The sequence below is a fragment of the Hemicordylus capensis genome, chromosome 4, assembly GCF_027244095.1.
Source record: "Hemicordylus capensis ecotype Gifberg chromosome 4, rHemCap1.1.pri, whole genome shotgun sequence".
NCBI classification, from domain to species: Eukaryota; Metazoa; Chordata; class Lepidosauria; order Squamata; family Cordylidae; genus Hemicordylus; species Hemicordylus capensis.
In genome coordinates, this window is record NC_069660.1 from 235,856,907 (window position 1) to 235,875,220 (window position 18,314).

Below are 18,314 nucleotides of genomic sequence, written 5' to 3' on the forward strand. Positions count from 1 at the left end.
ACCAACAGTTGCAGGTGCTATCTGATGGCAAGCACATGAAAAAACTGTACACAAGATGCCATTTGTCAAGCTAAAGTGCTTTTTGATCCAGTTTCCGTGGAAACTCAAACTGCATCAATGAAAATAAGACTTTATAGTACTGCATTTGTAGTCCAACTACTACCTCTTGCTTCTTTCTAGTTTTTTTTCTTTGAGGATCATCACTTCTACAATATCTACAGTAATATTCTATGTTTTATTTTCACTGATCAACTAGTCAGGAAATATAAAGTGAGACAAAAACATATAAAATTTAATTTTAAAACCAGAATTCTCTCTCTAAATAAAATGAACATACTTCTGCTGCTTTGTTTATACCAGCTAGGGGTGTGCATGAACCCAAAATCATGGTTTAGTATGAATAAAATTTGAACCAAACCGCATCCCACCGAACTGAACTCCCAGTCCATTCAATTGAACTGGTCTGGCAGTTAGGGTGGCAATAGAGGAATTCCCCTCTAGAAGTAAAGGGGTGGTGGAATCCACTAAAGGGCAGCAGGAGAGCGGCGAGAGCACGTTGCCTCCACACAGGCGGTCTATTTAAATGGTGATCCGGTGGCAACGGGGGGGGGATGGTAGCACCAGCAGTCACGCCGGGCTGGTAAGAACCTTTAGACTTTTCTTGATGCTTCCCCACCGCAGCCCACTGACCTTCAATGTCGAACCGATCTTGGTTCAATTCGATCATGGACCAAATCAGCCCCGGTTCATGATCAAGCCCCCAAACCAGACCGGTTTGATGCGAACCGGTTTGACATCAAATGGTTCATGCACACCCCAATATCAACAAGTTACTGAAGATGTTCATTTGGGACTATCTTGAATCAATCACCTCACTTTGGGTTGTCATAGAACACGCATCCCAACTGCTCATTGTTCAGATCAGTGAAGGTCACTGTAAGCTTGTTGCAAACCTCAATGGTTGCACTTAAGCTCTTAATGGTAAACAGTGTCACTGACAATTTTCCAAGGTGAAATGTACTTGTGTGTACCCATATGGGGGCACGCACAAACACACACACACACACACACACACACACACACACAGAGTATTGGAGTGAGGCAATGGATTATTACCATGTAAACAGCCTCTTTTAAATCTGTTCAGAGACATGATTGTGCCAATTTAGCATCTTTGCTCTGGATCCAGCTCTTTACTATCATAAGTGGGAGCAAAGTACAATGCTAATTGCACCAAACAGGCTGTGGTCCATCTGTCATTAAGAATGCTGTGGATGTTTTAACACTGTGCTTAGATACTAAAGATGGCATAAATATCCAGTCTACACAATTATTTTTTGCTCCGTTTATGTGTGGAATTCCTCTAAATATCGTAATGGCCTGTAACTTCCTACTATATCAGAAGACAAACCACCATCATTTGACCTTGAAATCACTCTTGTAGTAGGTACTTGTCTGGTTGCCTGTAGCAAGTAACAAGCCTTCTCCAAGTGAATAAATGCCATCCTCAGTGCCTGTGGGAACCATCTTGTCATGGTGAAGCAAACGTAGGCACATGCACCCGTCACAGCAAGCCACTGTATATATGATCCCATTGTGGAAGACCTAACAGACTTCCCTGTGCCCACATATTCTCACTGAGCAAGGGAGAATGGGCATGGAGACTGGCAGCAACCATAGTGCCTTATATTTCCTGGATGAAAACACACAGCAGATGGGGCGTAGCTCCCGTGCTTCTCTGGCAAAAGAGAGCACTTGCACACAGCAATAAATGTGTGCAAGAGGAAAGAGGGGCCGGAGATGGCTGCCATCTTAATTTCGTGGTTAGAAGCTGAACAAATCTTATAAAGCTTCTTGTTCAGCATTTAAAACAATATCCTAACAAACTGCAATGAAATCAAACATTTTGTACTTAGGATAATTTCCTTATTAGGCAATAACAATGTCCTTACTGTGTTATAAAGAGACACCATTATCTTTAAATAAAGACTATTGTACAAGGTGGCTTGTCTAAAGCACTTTTACACACTTGGTTCTCAGAGTCTTAATTTTAATGCAGTTTAAGATGCAACTAAAACCCAACATTGAATAAAAACCTTGCAGATGTTGACACAAGTGAGCTTTAACAAGAATTCTTTCTAGTTAATAGACACTACATCTGGATTAGGGCCCATGTGCTGAAACAGAGATTGGCACTATTAATGTATACAAGTCACACCATAACATTTGTGTATAACCAGGGCATGGAAAGGGTCAGAACTGCAAGATGCATTTTGCTTTTATGTGGGATGGAGGGGAAGCAAGAATCATACATGCATTTTTAAGCTGCTTAAATAACCAGAGAATCTTCCCCCAGTTCAGTTAACATGCATTACATTCACAAGTTATACTTCTGCTGCCACACTTTCTATAGCTAGTACAGGAGAGGGAATTCCTATGCTTGTTCCACTCCATTCACAAAGAGATTTCAGACTCTTTTAAAAAAAATATTGACTCTAGGTGGCAGCAAGAGGTCAGACATGTTGAATATTGTTTCTGAATACCAGTTTTGTTTTCTTCTCCAAGTTACAAACAAGTTGTCCTTTCTAGATGGCGGAAGAGAACGGGACAGACCAAAACGTTTCTTAATGACACCAACACTTCCTCATCAAAGCATAATGTCAGCAGTGTTATGCCCCAGAACTCTCCACTAGGAAGAAATATATATTCTAAGTCTGTTCATATCTGCCTTTTTAAAAAGTTTTTTTTAAGAAATACGGACGGAACAATGCCACCCAGGACTAGGAACACCTAATTCAAATTGTACAGCATTGATAAGGGGAGTGATGTGGGAAGCTAATCAATGTGAGCGGGAACAGAACACTTCTGTCCCCACAAAAATAAATATAAATATAAGAAAAAACTAAACTTTTTTTTTCTAAAAACCAAAAACCATTTTCTTCCATAGTTTTTACATTCTGAATCACTCTTTTATTACATATTACTGAGCAAAGGACAGATATTCACCTCATCCCATAATTATGCAGCACACACCTTGAATCCAAGATAAAATGTGCCACCTTGCTTTAAATTTTCATCAAAGGGCAAATACACAATATTTTAAAGTAGTTCTGAGGTGAAGCTTCTTGTCAAAACTTGAAGAATGCAAACATTTTTCTGAAATAATCTTGGAAACAATATTAGGAAAAGATGGGGATTATAAAATGTCTGCCAATTCTTTTAAACAGCTACACAATATGCACTGCTCTATAATAGCTTAAAAACAGATGGTAGGATCCAGGATAAGTCCCACTGAAATTAATGAGACTTAAGTTAGTCATGTTTCATTTACTTCAATGGTACTTAGTCATGACAAAGTTAGTCTGAATCCTGCCCAGAATGCAGAAAAGAACACAAACTACTTGTTACATCTAATTTATCAGGCAAATCCATTATTATAGCATCTTTTAAAAATAGATAATGAAACAGACAATGGGCTAAGTTGAAACCTGACATCATTGATCCAAACTCTAGTTTTGCCTGATATTATTTACCTCTTTGGATTTGGTAGCTTATTTGTTAGTCTGGACTGAACGCTGTGGCAAACTATAGAACTTTTGCCACTTTTTAATGACATTACAGTACTTTTCACAAAGCTAGCAGCACAAAAAGTGGAATTTAGAGACAATTATGCATGTGTGGCCTGGGCTTTTGTTACCTCCTCTCTATTTAAAACAACAGACAGGAAATTTCACTTAGCACAACCTAGTGATCCCCACCCTAGATTAGCCATTTATTAAACAAACACTTATAGTTTGTTAAATTATGTTATAGTGATCTGCTAATACTAGTGGCTTAATTGATTTGCTTTAAAAAATAACTGTGCAAGTCTAAGCAAATGCTATTTACTGCTCTGCCCTCTTACAGCATCAGTTAACCTCTTACATCAAGCTTCACAGTACTATGTACTTAAGTTCATGGCTAAGTTCTGTCTCCAAGGAAGACAAAACAGTGATTTAGCTACTTTGGGAGTGACTAGAATTGGCAGGGAATTAAAGCATGACCGTAAAACACACACACACACCATCCTCAAACCTTTTACAGAACACTAGGGAGGTGGCAATGATAAACCCCTCCTGTAAACCCCTTTTCTACCAAAGAAAACCCACAGGGCTCTGTGGTAGCCAGGAGTCAACACCGACTCGAGGGCACACTTTACCTTTACTCTGTACAGCCATCTTTGGAGTAACTATAAGAAGCGGGCAAGCCAAGCTGTCTGTCATTTATCTTTCTGTGTCTCAGCAATAGAACTAATGCGAGCAGGTCCATGGGCATTGGCAGGAGCAGCAAGGATACAAAAGATAACTTTGTTCCCCTAAGCAGCAGTTGGATCGATTCAAATGTGCAGAAATAGATAGTACTGCTTTGTCTGTCGCACAATACTTCAGACTGCAGGCAGAAATCCAAATGTTTAAATCCACCCCCAAGAATATACAAGGCCCTGCTACAATCTCTCTCCTCAACAGTATAGATTTCCATGCGCAAGGAATTTTTTGCACAGATCCATTCAGGCCTCAAAACTGCAGCACAAAATGGTACAGCGCGGTGTAGTGGTTACAGGACCAGGGAGTGGTTACAGGACCACGGACTAGGACCAGGGAGACCTGAGTTCAAATCCCCATTCAGCCATGATACTTGCTAGGTGACTCTGGGCCAGTCAATTCTCTCTCAGCCTAACCTACTTCACAGAGTTGTTGTGAAAGAGAAGTATGTAGTACACTGCTCTGGGCTCCTTGGAGGAAGAGCGGGATATAAAATGCAAAAAATAATAAATAATAAATACATGCTGGCGGGGGGAATACAGTGTGTTAATTCTGTGTGTTTGAATGCACTCATTACTGCCTTGTATAAGGAATCTAAGGCAGCAGGGCCCCTTAGCTCAGCACCCATGCAGAATTTATTAACATTGAGGGAGGGGGGAGCAGGAAATAGGAAGCAGAGGTCACTGTAGAACACAGCTTGTGCCAAGAGACCCAAAAAGAAGAGAATGCCTGACAGGAGGGCAGAAAAATGCACCAGGCCCAGCTCCATTTGAAAGAATGCTACTACCATCTAGTGGCCAAGTTTGGTAAGCCAACAATTACAGTAAATTGCTTCTTGGCAGGCACAGCTGCAGCACCTAGAGTCAACTGCCCATGATGAGAACATAAGGTGAGCATCCATTTGCCAACCTCTATAGAGGGAGCAAGCTAACATCCCTGAGGCAGAACTCCCCTCTCCATACATGTCATACATTCTGCCCATTCCACTTCTGCCACTAGCTGTTTCCAACATGGGGAAATAAAGCTTGCTAATTCCAATTCCTGAATATGACCAGAATCCAATACTAGCTGGGTTTAAACGTGTGCACTTTCTGGAGTCAATGATTAGAGTTGCAGCCTCAGCAGCAGGTACCTGAGGCCAGTAACATTGTGAATAAGCAGAGCGCATTGCTTAGGGGATCTGATGCAGCTTCACAACCTGTTTATCTCTGCCCCTGCTGCTCCCACTTCCTTCCTCTTCTGAACTCCTATCAACTCTTAGTAGCTGATTCCATGAAGAAGGTGTATCCTTCTCCCTCCCACTTCCCCACACACACTGTTAGCTTCCCCATTCCAATCTAACCATGTTAACTGGGCAAATGGGTACTTTGCAAAGTGGCGATTCTCTTTACATTTAGCAAACAGGGGAGAGCAACTGTCCCTATGAAACCCAAGCACAGAGTCCGCCCCGCCCTGCCCCAGGGGCTGTTGCTAGCGTCTACCCTTTGTTTCTTTTTTGGTTCTGAGCACGTTGGGGACAGGGAATCGCCATCTTATTATCAATATTTTTTTCTGCACCTGGAGAGTTTTTTTGTTCTACAGTGGTATATATGTAACAGCTTGCCAACCAACAGCAGCAGCACTCCTTTTCTCTAGTCACCTATGAACAAAGCAGGCCTGAGGATGCAAAATAAAGCATTCAAGCAGTAAGTGGAAGAAAATCGTTATATAATTATTCCATATTATGCACCTTCAGATGGCACTGGTGTTCAGGCAGCATGTTTTTTCCACTATAGATAGTGGGACATTTGGGTATTGTATGGATTGCTGCACTGGTTGAACAAGAACTGATGAAGCGACACAAAGTCAAGTTATGATGAAAAATCAAAGCAGAGCACTATACAAAGATCAAAAACAAAACTGGGAATATAAGATATTGTGCGGTGGGGTGGGAAGAGGAGGTCTGTACCTTTTCATACATTCAGTAAAACTGTCTCACTGATTTTAGTGCATAAATCAGCTAGTAAGCGATCAAAACAGAAAGAGTGTCATGATTTTTCTTTTAAAGTACTTTGAATCTTGCTAACTGAGGTTTTCTAAAAGTAACTTTTCCTGCCATAAAGCAAGAGCAAAGGGCCTTTTCTTCAAGCATTAAGCTAGAGTAAATATTCTAAAATCCAGTATCAGGATACACATAATTAGGATTTCCGGAGTTGTATTCAAAGAAAATTATTCATGTCTAAGTCCCATTGAAATTAATGGGCCTTAGGTTAACCACAACTAATTTGTCTCATTTATTTCAATGGTGCTTAGTAATGACTAACTTGCTTTCTGTATACCTTACTTCAGATGGTAAAGGTTTGCTATTTGTGGAGAATGGGTCATCTGCCATGTCATAGTGGTAGGCAAAAAGGAAGATCCACATTCAAATCCTGAGTTAACTAGGAAACTCACAGGGCAACTTCAAGCGAGACACTATATTTCAGTCTAGCCTGCTCACAGATTTATTGTCAAGATACTGTGAGCTCCTTAGAGAAAGGGTGGTACATAAACAAACCACATTTTCTCTCATTTGGATCTTCCATCACGACAGTATGAACAAAATACCAACCCTGCTGGATTAGGCCTAATAAAGCCTATCTAGTCCACCATCCTGTTTCACACAGTGGCCCACCAGATGCCTCTGGGAAGCCCACAGGCAAGAGCTGAGAGCATGCCCTCTCTCCTACTGTAAGTAGGAGAACCAGTATAGTTGGACTAGGACTGGGAAGACTCAAGTTCGAATCCCCTTTCAACCATGAAACTCACTGGGTGACTCTGGGCCAGTCATGTATCTCTCAGCCTAACCTACCTCACAGGGTTGTTGTGAGGATAAAAATAACCACGTACACCACTCTGAGCCCCTCAGAGGAAGAGCAGGATATAAGTGTAAAATAAATAAATAAATAGAGGCATTTTATATCTCTTACACAGGGCCCCCACATAACTATATAGATAATTTTTAAACTGACTTTCCAAAAGAGCAAAGCTATTCAAATGAATGCCTCATATTTTTGGCATGGCTGCCTGTTCCAGGCGGCGGGGGAAGGAATGTGTTTTGCTGGACCAACATCTGTGACTAAATAATACAGGACTGATTCAAGCTACCATATTTTGGTCCCAAAGAAGCCATGACCACAACTTCTTTGTATCTCCTGCTCTCAGTGACAAACTGGTTACTAATAAAACAACTCTGACTACTAGAGACAAGGGTGCTTTCCAGATTAAACCCTACAACAAGGGTAAGATGCTTCAGCTTGGCAAGATCGTATTGAAAATGAGCCCCAGCATCTCAAACTCCTATAACGGGAAAATACAGCTAGTTCTTTGCGACACACATGCAACTTGTAGCAATATATCGCAAAGATAAAATCCGAAAGAAGGCATCGGAAATGTGAATGGCACCTTGCTGTTCGCACAGGGACTGCGGTGTCACAAGCAAACTCAGCAGATCCGTAGTGACACTGTTGTAGGGTTTAATCTGGAAAGCACGAAGCAGAAAAACTTGGGGGAAAGTTATAACTCACCGGTTGTAAAGATTCCTCTTGCCTCCTGCTTTGGCTCTGCCGACTGATGAAGGACCGTGTTGACACTTTATAATGGTTCAACAAGCAGATGATCACTACAATCATAACAGTTATCACCACGATGATGATGATGATCTGAACAAACTCCAGTTCCGCTGTGAGGAGGGGGAAGAAAGAGAGGGGAAAGAGTGTCACTCTGGTATTGGCCAAGGAGAGGAGGGGCAATTCCATAAAAAGGAAACCCGAAGAGGAGATGTGAAACCTCAGCTGGCCACCCCAAAACAGTGATTTATTGATGCATGTAGAACTGCTCAATACACCCCAATAAGAAGTCTCCCCACACACAGAAAATTGGAGCTCATTGAGCAATTTATCCATAAATCATTGGGCTTTTTAGTAGTAGTCTGGCTCTCCTCTTTTTGTGCACATCAACACTTTTAAACACACACAAACCTACCTAGCTAGCTCTCAGCACTGTGCAAGACCAAATGACTCAAGTAACTGCCTCCACCCAGCCATACTCCTTTTAATTGTTCCTCCATTCCCCTGTTTTTTTAAGTCAGGGTCAAAGCACGTCACAAAACTTAATCCAAATATGGTGTATTTGAAATTGACACATTTCACCAAGTCTAGATCCTGACACTATGGAGAACACAGAAACCTAAATCGCATATGCAGCAACAGACAAACTGGGCTGTTTCACTGTATTTGATGCATCACTTAGAAATGCAATTCTTCTTTCACTTTCAACAAGTCATCTTGAAACATCCACAGTGAGCCTGCTGGAAAGTGAGTCATTGTTAACACCCTTGTGGAAACATCTCTCAAGACCACTGAACGTGATGAAGTAATGTCTCCAAAAGATTCAGGACTTCCTCCTGTTACTGCAATGGTGTCAAACAAGAGAAGAAAGGGAGAAATCTGACAAGACCTGATTAATGGTAGACAGGCAGTCACCACTTACATTTGGGTTTTTTTAAAGGCACTTCAATAGACCAATCTCACTCCCCACTTGAAGGCATTCCCAGATATCACACCCCCATGTAGCTGGGAGCTTTACAGCAATGATCTTCACTGTTTTTTAAGCGTGGGCCACTCTGGCAAAAAAATTTTAAATAAATTCATGCCAACCTCCATGCAGTTCTGTGCTGCTCCCAGCACCAGAGGGGCCCCTTTAAGAGAAAGAGAACTGTTGCGCCCCAGTACCATTTCAGAGGGTGAGCACAGAGTACTGGGAAGCATAGCCCTTTCCCAACACTTTCTCTAGAGAACTCACCTTCAGAGATGGTGATGGGGCTCGAGAGGGCTCTATCTCTCTTAAACAGTGGTAGCTGGTGAGGGCGGTGCAGCAAGAGCTAACTTTAAGAGTCATTACTAGCAATACCGACAGCACCTGGAAGATGTGGAGAGCACTGGCACCCCACCCAGCATCCCATGCGGTGGATGCCCCACCTGCAGCAGCCACCTGCATGCTAGCCTAGTGTTGCTGGCCACACAAATGGCCACTGCGCATGCACAGAGGCCAGGTCAGTGCCACAGGCAGGGCCTCGACCACACAGGATGTTGGGCGGGGTGCCACTGCTCCCCACATCTTCCAGGTGCCGTCGGCATTGCTGGTAACTACTTTTAAAGGTAGCTCTCGCCATCGCCGCCCTGCACAGCCCTCAAAGGCCACCACGGCTCTTAAGGAGGCGCCTCTGGTGTTGGGCAAATGCAGCACTGCATGGCAGGAATGGTTGCCTTTGCACAGTGCCAAGGAGGCTGTGAGGAGTGTATGGCTTCATCCAAACAGGCCTAACCAACAAGTAATCAGGGAGCTGCACTACGGGTGGGTGGATGTCGCTTCTGGCTCCCAGGCCTAGCAATGAAGACACTGTGCTACAGCATACTTAAAATGCTGATTAACCCAACCCCAAGTATAAACACACAACTTATTAGTTCCAGAGCAGTGACAAAAATCGGCCCAGAGATGCAGGTTTGGGGTGGCATAGAAATATTTTAAATAAACAAACAAATATACAGCAGTGACAAGCACAGAGAGCTGTCGGGATGGGAACACACCCTATCCTCATGGTGCTCAATATTATGCTCATATCACGACACTGACATTATTACTGACTTGTCTCTAACTAGACTCCCACTACTACCACCACAGTGAAGGTATAACAGGAAAATGTGAGGGAAGGTTAATGATCAGCATGGCTTCCTTGGAGGAAAAGAAACTGTGAATATGCAACATCCTCATTAAAGAAGACAAGGGGAAGGGAGCAATAAAGACTGCCTGCTTGGATCATCGTGGGCATTTTTTTTAATATAGTGAAACCATGGTGATGAGAGATTAACCTAGAAAGTCAATGTAGTTTTACAAAGTCGCAATGCTCATAAAATGTCTTAAAGATTAAAGAAAATGCCCCAGGGCATTACAAATGTTTTCCTTTTGGAAGACATGATAATTGCTTTACACGCCTCAGATTCAATTAATGCATCAATTAAAATTATGGCACTTTGGGACAAACTTGTCACATCATTAATCTTGAAGGATCACACCTTTAGCCATTCAAATTAACAGAAAAATAGTCAAGGACAGAATAATGTACTTGTTTGTATGTGCAAGAAGGAAAAGATTTTTCTTCATTCAATTCCTTTTCTTCATTCAATTCAAAAGCACATACAAATCAAACTTTAAATATGCATGGTAAATTATTCACAATCCATGCCTTCAACAATTCACATGCAGGACAGAACTTTGAGCCCAAGCATGCCTTTGATGATCCTCATTGTATTCATAGATATGGAGATAGGCCAATGGCAAACCAAAGGCAAAATATGTTAATACATACCAGCTGATATTTAATGAACCACAATCTCTCACAAACGCATGTAAGGAACAGTATTATTGTAAATAATATTACCTACAGAAGTAATGGCTGGGACACAGATATCTTAACAGCACAAAAGAGAGAGGAAAGGATAAAACTAAGGTTGCCAAGAATGCGGGTATTTTCAAAAATAGGTGCATAAAAGTGGGTTAGATTTGGACATTCAGGGTAACATAAGAAACTCTTTTTCTTCCTCCAAACCATCTCATTTCATATGAGAGGGTGTAAAATTCTAAATTCTCACTAAAATAAGTAAGTAATTACAATCATATTATCAGAGTTTGGGTCCTGGGTATTTAAGAGAGTGCCTTCTTTGTCATGAACCCAGCCGCCTATTCAGAACATCTGGGGAGCTCCAGTTACAGTTGCCACTCTGGACCAGGCCGTGTCTGTGGCTGCCCCAGGGCTTTGGAATATGCCCCCTGTCAAAATAAGAGCATCTCCACCTCCAAGTGCTTTTAGAAAGACCTTCAAGACACACCTGTTTTCTCAGGCTTTTAAATGAAAATTATAAACTGTTTAATTGGTTTTGTCCTATGAACTCTTTATTCTGTGAATTGTTTTGGGTTTTACTCCATTTTATTTGTGTACACTGCCTAGAGACACACTTATCAGATGGTAAATAAATAAATAAATAAATACCCAGATTGCTCCCCTCCACAAGTAGTGAGAATGTGCAGGTCTGTCAGTGGCAGAATCTAGCAAGATTAGCATTGAGCTCACACATTCCAAAACCTAGTTCTCTGAACAGACTGTGTGAAAAGATCATACAGTTGCATTACACATCATAAGAGTTATTTGCACTTCAGGAGATTAAAGAGACTCAGTTATGCAATTGAAGGGCATGCATAAATTACTTTTCCTTTTCCATAGTTGCTTCCTCTCTTAATGACAAAGTGCAAATGTTTTAAAACAACCAGTTACAGGCTTACTCTGCTCCTGCTATGAACTGCACACAACAGTGAGTATGCTCATTTTTCCACAGGTCACTGTACAGCTAGTTAGTGATGACAGGGTACAAAATAAACTCCCAATTTATATGCTGTATGACTCCCCACCCCCCGCCACCCCCCAAGGACATTAATTTTAAGTTTTGTTGTTTTTTTAAAAAAACACTTTTACAATTTCTGAGCTACAGGATCCCAGCAGGCTAATTATTTCAGAAGCCAATAACCACCATTTATTTGGCCCAAAAGAATTTTATTACTAGAGCAATTAAGCAGCAATTGCAAAAGAGCAACATGCAAAATAAGTGGCTTTCCTAGATTGCAACCACGGTTGGAATGTTTATTTTTATTGGTTTATTCAATTTGTATACTGCCCTTCCTAATGTGGCTCATGGCGGTTTACCTTAAAATCAAACACACATCATAAGACAAAATCAAAAAACATTTAAACCAGATTAAAATTTAACTAAAATTTAATTAATTTAAAGTTATCATTAAAAGCTAGGCTACAAAGATGGCTCTTTAAGAATTTCCTGAAGGCCTCCAAGGAAGATAACCCTTCTACATCCGGATCCCAGGTCGCTTGCCAGATGAACTGGTAACCCAAAGACAGACCCCTCCTGATGATCTTAATGAGTGGTGGGGATCTTGTAGAGAAAGGTCTGGGTTACCCGAGAGAGCACCTAAGTCATCCAGAGCTTTAAAAAGTAACAGCAAGCACTTTGTACTTTGCCCAGAAATATATCGGCAGTCAGTTTCCTTTCTATCTGTCAAAAGCTCGTCTTACAAGACTTAACATTTCTACAGAACGACAGTCCTTTTTCTATCAAGAGAAATCTCTTTGCAGCCTAAAGAATCACTTAGTCTCAGGGGGAAAAGAGATACTTTAATATGTACAATCCAAATATAATCGTTTGGAAAAACAAAAATGCAGTTTCCCTACAAACTCTTTAAAAATTTGATCTTGTTATGAAAAAGGGCCAATGCCATGAAAACAGTTTCAACAGCACTTCTGAAAGAGAGAGAAGAGTGAGTGAGTGAGTGTGTGTATGTTTACACGCGCATACAACACACACACAAATACATAGTAGACACACTTAATGGTCTACAATCAGGCAGAGGTAAAAGTTTCATTTCCAAAAGATAGTAAGTTTAATTTTCAAAGCCACATCTTTAGTTGCATTATAGATCCCCCAATTTCAATTGCAGTTAGAGGTTCTTCTAACTTTGTGCTCTCTCCCGCACACACACTCATCACACTATTTGTCTCTGGGCTGTTACAGACGAGATCACTTGCATTCCAAAATCCAGCACCAGGGACCATTTCTGCAAGGTGTAGGGAAATAATCTGTGTGTGTGCGCACGCACACACACGCACATATACACACAAAGCCTTAACCTAAGCTGAGTACACTCACTTGGATGTTATAACATCCCCCCCCCCCAAAAAAAACCTGGGAATATTTTATTCCTGTTGAAAGGAACACATTTGACGAGTCTGCAATCTACAAAGTGGCAAATGCAATTTTATTAGAGTAAGGTACAAGAGAAGAGACATTCGTATATTTACTATCAAGCTTTCTGAAAATATGCCTGATGGATTCCAGCAACATGTAAGCAGAATAAAGGGAAGAAAAACACAAGGATCCAACCTTTGTACACTAGAATAATCACGTGTGGAAAACACCTACACAATCCTCCTAAGATACAACATATAAATGGAGTAGAACCACCATCTAAAACACCCTTATAGAAGAAAGAGATGCTGCTGCTCATGTATGTCACATCGAACTCTTAGGGAGTAACCCTATACATATTTTTATTCAAAAGCAAGTCCCACTTACTCATTAGTAAATGTGCTTGGAATTGCAGCCTCAGCCAGCCTTTAATATTTATCACCCTCTATTTAGTTCTGTACTCAAAATGACTAACACAGAGAGATGCAATCTCTACCCACAACAACACACTGCCAGTGGTGGCAATGGAGAATCCATCCTTTCATCATTCTTTAACTACCCAGGGACGGGCTGCAAGCCATGTATGCCAAGCAATCTTGAACAGGCACCTTTACCTTGAACTCTCTGATCAGAGAGTAGCCCGGCCGCTAAAAAAGTATAGCCGTGTACACACATACAGGAAGAGGAAATCAGAGCGGGGTGGGGAGATGAAGCTAGCAACCTTAAAAAAGGAAAGAGCACATTAAAAAAAAAAGCTTGGATAAATGACACCAAAGAAAGAATGAATGAAAAGGAAGGGGAGCAGGCTGGAATACCTCTTTCCAAAACTAGGTCTTTCAACTGAGCATCCTTCAAGGTTGTATTGTTAAGCTGGTCAGTGGGCATAATCGTGTCCTCGGCTGCCAAAGGAGCCCTGGGGCGCGCAGGGCATCGCCGGGTTGCCGCGGGCTCCGTGCAGCCGCCAAGCAAGGTCCTCTGGAGTCCCCCACTCGCCCAGGCAGGTCGGGTTTAGGCTGGCTCAGCTGCGCCCCGATCTCGATAGGCAGGGAGCGGGACCGAGCGCCGCCGCCGCCGCCACAAGCCGCAACACCGTCGGGGTGCCTCAGTCCGCAGGCGGGGGCACCACTTGGGTCCCTAGAAAAAAAGCCCGCACGCAGGAAAGGGAACCAGCGCCGTGAAAGGGGCCAGCCACTCGCGGGGGTCGACGAGACAGAGACTCCCCGGCGCTTCTCATGCTTCCCGGCCTACAAGCCAAGCACCCCGACGAGAGAGGCGCTTCTTTACCCCCTAAAAGGCATCAAGCGCGGTGGGGGGGGGAGCACAAAAGCCCTCGCAGAAGTGCCCCCAGACACCCCCTGCGCAAAGAGGCATAGCAGCCTGTGCTCCTAAGTTAGGCCCTTTTTAAAAAAAGGGGGGGAGACAAAAAAGCAAAACGTTTGTTTAAAAAAAGTAGTAGCAGCACCAGCTACCCCCCCAAAAAAGACCCCTTGGCTATCCCGATCACGTTTCTTTGACTACACACAAACAAACAAAGAGGCTGCGAAGGAACGAGGGGAAAGGAAATCAGGGCAAGGGAAGGGAGAAAGGCAAGGAAGACGCCGCTCTTACCAACTGCCCACACATAACTGCTCCGCCGCCGCGGCTGCTTCGCTCTTTAAACCAAGTCCAATCGACACTTTAGAGGTTTCTAATTCTTCCGCATTTCTGCTCCAGCGCGACGTGCGTCACTCCATGCCCAAAACGCGACCCTCGCCGCCGCTTCAGTCAAGAGGCTCGCCGAGGCTCGGCTCCCTCCCCCCGCCGCAAAGTCGCCAGCGATTGGGAGCTGCTCACACGTGCTGTTCCCGAGCGAGCTACGCACAAAGCCTGCCTGCCGCCCCGCGCCATAAAAGCCCTCCAGGAGCCTCCTCGGCTGGCTCTGGCTCTGCCTCTCCTCCCCCGCCAGCTGCCGTGTGTCATGAACGCCTGTGGTGTTGCTGCTGCTGTGTGGAGTCGGTCTCCCGGCATGGAGGTGGAAAAGGACCTTCACCGCAAGCCTCATTTCCCCTCTCTGGGACACCCTGGCTGCGCTGCCAACACTCGTCGCACAGCCATGTGCCTTTGAGGTTTTGTCCTGTCAAATACTTAGAAAGGAAGGAGCGGGGAAAGAAAAGGCAACGGGGTGTTTGTATATCAATAGGAGGATTAGCGTCAATTAATTCGATTTTAGCCCTTTTTTCCCCTCCTGCTGCTGCTTGCACATTCCCCATCCCTTAACACCTGACCATGACTTTGTTTTTACGCATTGCACTTCTAGGTTTATTTCTGATCACAGCTAAGCTAGTTTCACTGTCACAAGTAACATCTATCCCCACCCCTACTACAATGTGTGTTAAAACTGCTCTCTTACATTTTCTGTATGTTTTCTCTAGTATGGTCGTAGATACAGAGTTAGACACCAACTATATGGGGGCCTGGGATCAAAGCCCTCTTTAGGCAAGAAGTTGGATACAGGACTTGAGCCAGGTCATTGATCTCTCAGTCTAACCAGTCGCACAAGGGTAATTAAAACAGAATAATGCCGTGGAGCTCCTTGGCAGAAAGGGAACACTCTTTGCACTCCTGCACTTGCACCTTGAAGCCTAAGAAACCCACAATAAACTATAAATTAAGGGCAAAAGGCAGAGATTAATTTCCCCTCTTCCTGCCTCTAAGCTAGAGGTCTGTGGGGTTATTAGATGAATAAGCTTGAAGGGGTAGCATAGTGGAAACAGACTGAGATTGTGGTGTGTGTGTCCCCCCCCCGCCCCCGAACCACTTTCAGCATTTATGTTGAAAGGCAATATATAAATATTTGTAGTAGTAGTTATAGATGGCTATAAAATCTTTAAGGTTAAAGAAACCCACAATAAACTATAAGCTAAAGACAAAGAGTGAAAGAGTTTAACCTTGTACACATGTACAAGTTTCTGTATGAATGAAATGTACATGACATGTGTTCATTTTTAAAGTGAATCTGAGTAAAGGCTCCCTCAAATGCTGTTTACAGAAAGGTAGTCTATTCCTGTGTGCATACGGAACATGATATATCAATAATTGTATGTGCATACAGATCTATATGTGCAGTGTATGGAGAGGGCCAGTTTGGATAATACTTTGTGCTGGCTTCCCACATGCAATAAGGTCATATCGCACACACAGTGAGTGTGGGTGGTCAGCGAAAAAGTATTGTCCAAACTGGCCTAGATTGTACATGCATTAACTGTAATTAGAGAACAGGATCTTAGTGGCTGCTCACTGAACAGTACAGCAGCTACCCATTTAAAATATTGTGCCCACTTGTGTTCCTTCCGAGCCCTTTCTTTACAACCTGGAGGCATAGGAACAAAGGCTGCATTGAAGTAGGACTGGAAGAATTCTAGGCAGGCTTAGGTGAAATAAAAACAACCATTTTCTTTCTTGTAGAACTGGTGTTGGAAGGTGAGACAACTTATGAGTATTTCACCTGGCTGCAGCTACTACTAGCAGCATTTCTGATATTGCTTGGTTATAATAACCCACTCGATCTGGAACGTCATGTCCATGCATTACAATTTTCACTACAACAAAATCTGCCCCATGACGTTTTTCTGTTTAATTTTAAAAGATGTTATGCTGCCTTTCTTACCAAGACAGATTACAAAACAATGCCAATAAAAATATAGCCGTCAACATAATAAACCCCCAAATTAATAGGCAGCTAGTCATAGACTGATACAAACCAGCTGACAAATCCAAAACCAAGGAACCAACAAATCATATAATATAGTCAAACTACCACCCTCCCCTGTACTGTGGACATATCATATGCTATACGGATGGGGAGGCAAGAGTGTGTATGTTTCATGTGCTTGAAGGCCCAGGTTTAAGCCCAGCCTCCGTTATCAGCGGATCTCATGTACAGATGGAGAAGGAAAGAGACTTCTCCCTCAGAGCCTCAAGGTTAAAAATTTGTTGGCAGTACTAAGCTAGGTGGACAAAGGTGGGGAAGGGGGTGTCTCGTTTGCTACTAATAAACAAAATAATAATTTGGCTGCATCTCTACCTCCCCCCCCCCCAAACCATTTTGAATTGTATTTTATTTTGGTTTTAATGTGATTAGGTGTGAGCAAGTAAACAGATGGCACCAGCTTGCAGATTAGAAACAGAAGCCAAAAGAAATAAGTTTGCAGAAAGGATTTAAAGCAGAAGTAGAATGGTTAGGCTTCTGTATTAACTCACTCTTAAAGCTTTCTTCATTTTGCATTATTAGTAACTACTTTGAAAACTAACCTGAATATATATACTGTATATAAATGTGAAAGGCTTGACTAAATCTCCCCTATAATCTTGTTTCATAGATAAACACAGCTGTGCTTCAATCACACAGTCCATGTGGTCCACCCACAGGCCATATACTTCCATTAAGTGTCCCAGTTGAGTGGCTGATTCTTGTTTATGCTGTGCAGGAATGAATTACTCTGGAACATAAAACACTATCACTTCAAAAGCAAGCTAAGATTGAGACTTGAATATGCCTTGTAAGCCAGAGTGTCCCAAAAAGAGACTTTGAGGCGGTTACTGGGCTGCTGACAATGTTATCATCTTGGCACATTCAACACCTTACATATGTTAGAGAGGCAGTGTGGTTCAGTGGGTACTGCTGAATTCAGATTTGGAAGATCAGCAATGAACTAGGGTTCAACCCTTCAATTACTGAGTGGCTTTTGGTAAATCATCTTCAGCAGCTTACTGTAAACCTGAATACAAGACAGTGACCTACCGATTATGGTAGTTGTTCAGATTTGGTAGTTGTTCATTTGTTTGAACAAATCAAACAAGTTCAGATTTGTCAGGCAGGAATATTGAAAGTTCCAGCTATGTAAATTAGGATAATAAACAGACACTTACAGGCTGTTTTCAATCTTTATTCCACAACTACAAGGGGAAATTAATTGCTTTTAAGGTCAAAAATATACAAGGTAGTTCTCTGGACAACACTTTACAAGCTTTATATGCCAGAGTCCTTACACTTTGCAGTAAGAGGATGTGCAAAACATATTCTGTCTTTGCAAGTGGGTTATATAAAAGGATACTGAAAATTTCAGCATTTGGCTCATTAAGTAAGCAGCACCAGTTTACTAGAATATGGAGGAGACAATTTGTACTGTAAATGAAAGGTGGCAAA

At 42.4% G+C, this 18,314-nt stretch overlaps 1 protein-coding gene across 6 annotated transcripts in view; it reads right to left on the bottom strand.

Annotated features, from left to right (window-relative positions):
• The window catches only part of LDLRAD4 (low density lipoprotein receptor class A domain containing 4), a 452,021-nt gene that overhangs the window by 20,030 nt on the left and 413,677 nt on the right, over positions 1–18,314 (bottom strand). For 4 of the 6 annotated variants that reach the window (XM_053243488.1, XM_053243491.1, XM_053243490.1 and 1 more), the window contains one exon: positions 7,847–8,001. In XM_053243488.1, the coding sequence (XP_053099463.1) occupies positions 7,847–8,001 (155 nt within the window). The other 2 variants (XM_053243494.1, XM_053243492.1) reach the window with 2 other exon arrangements.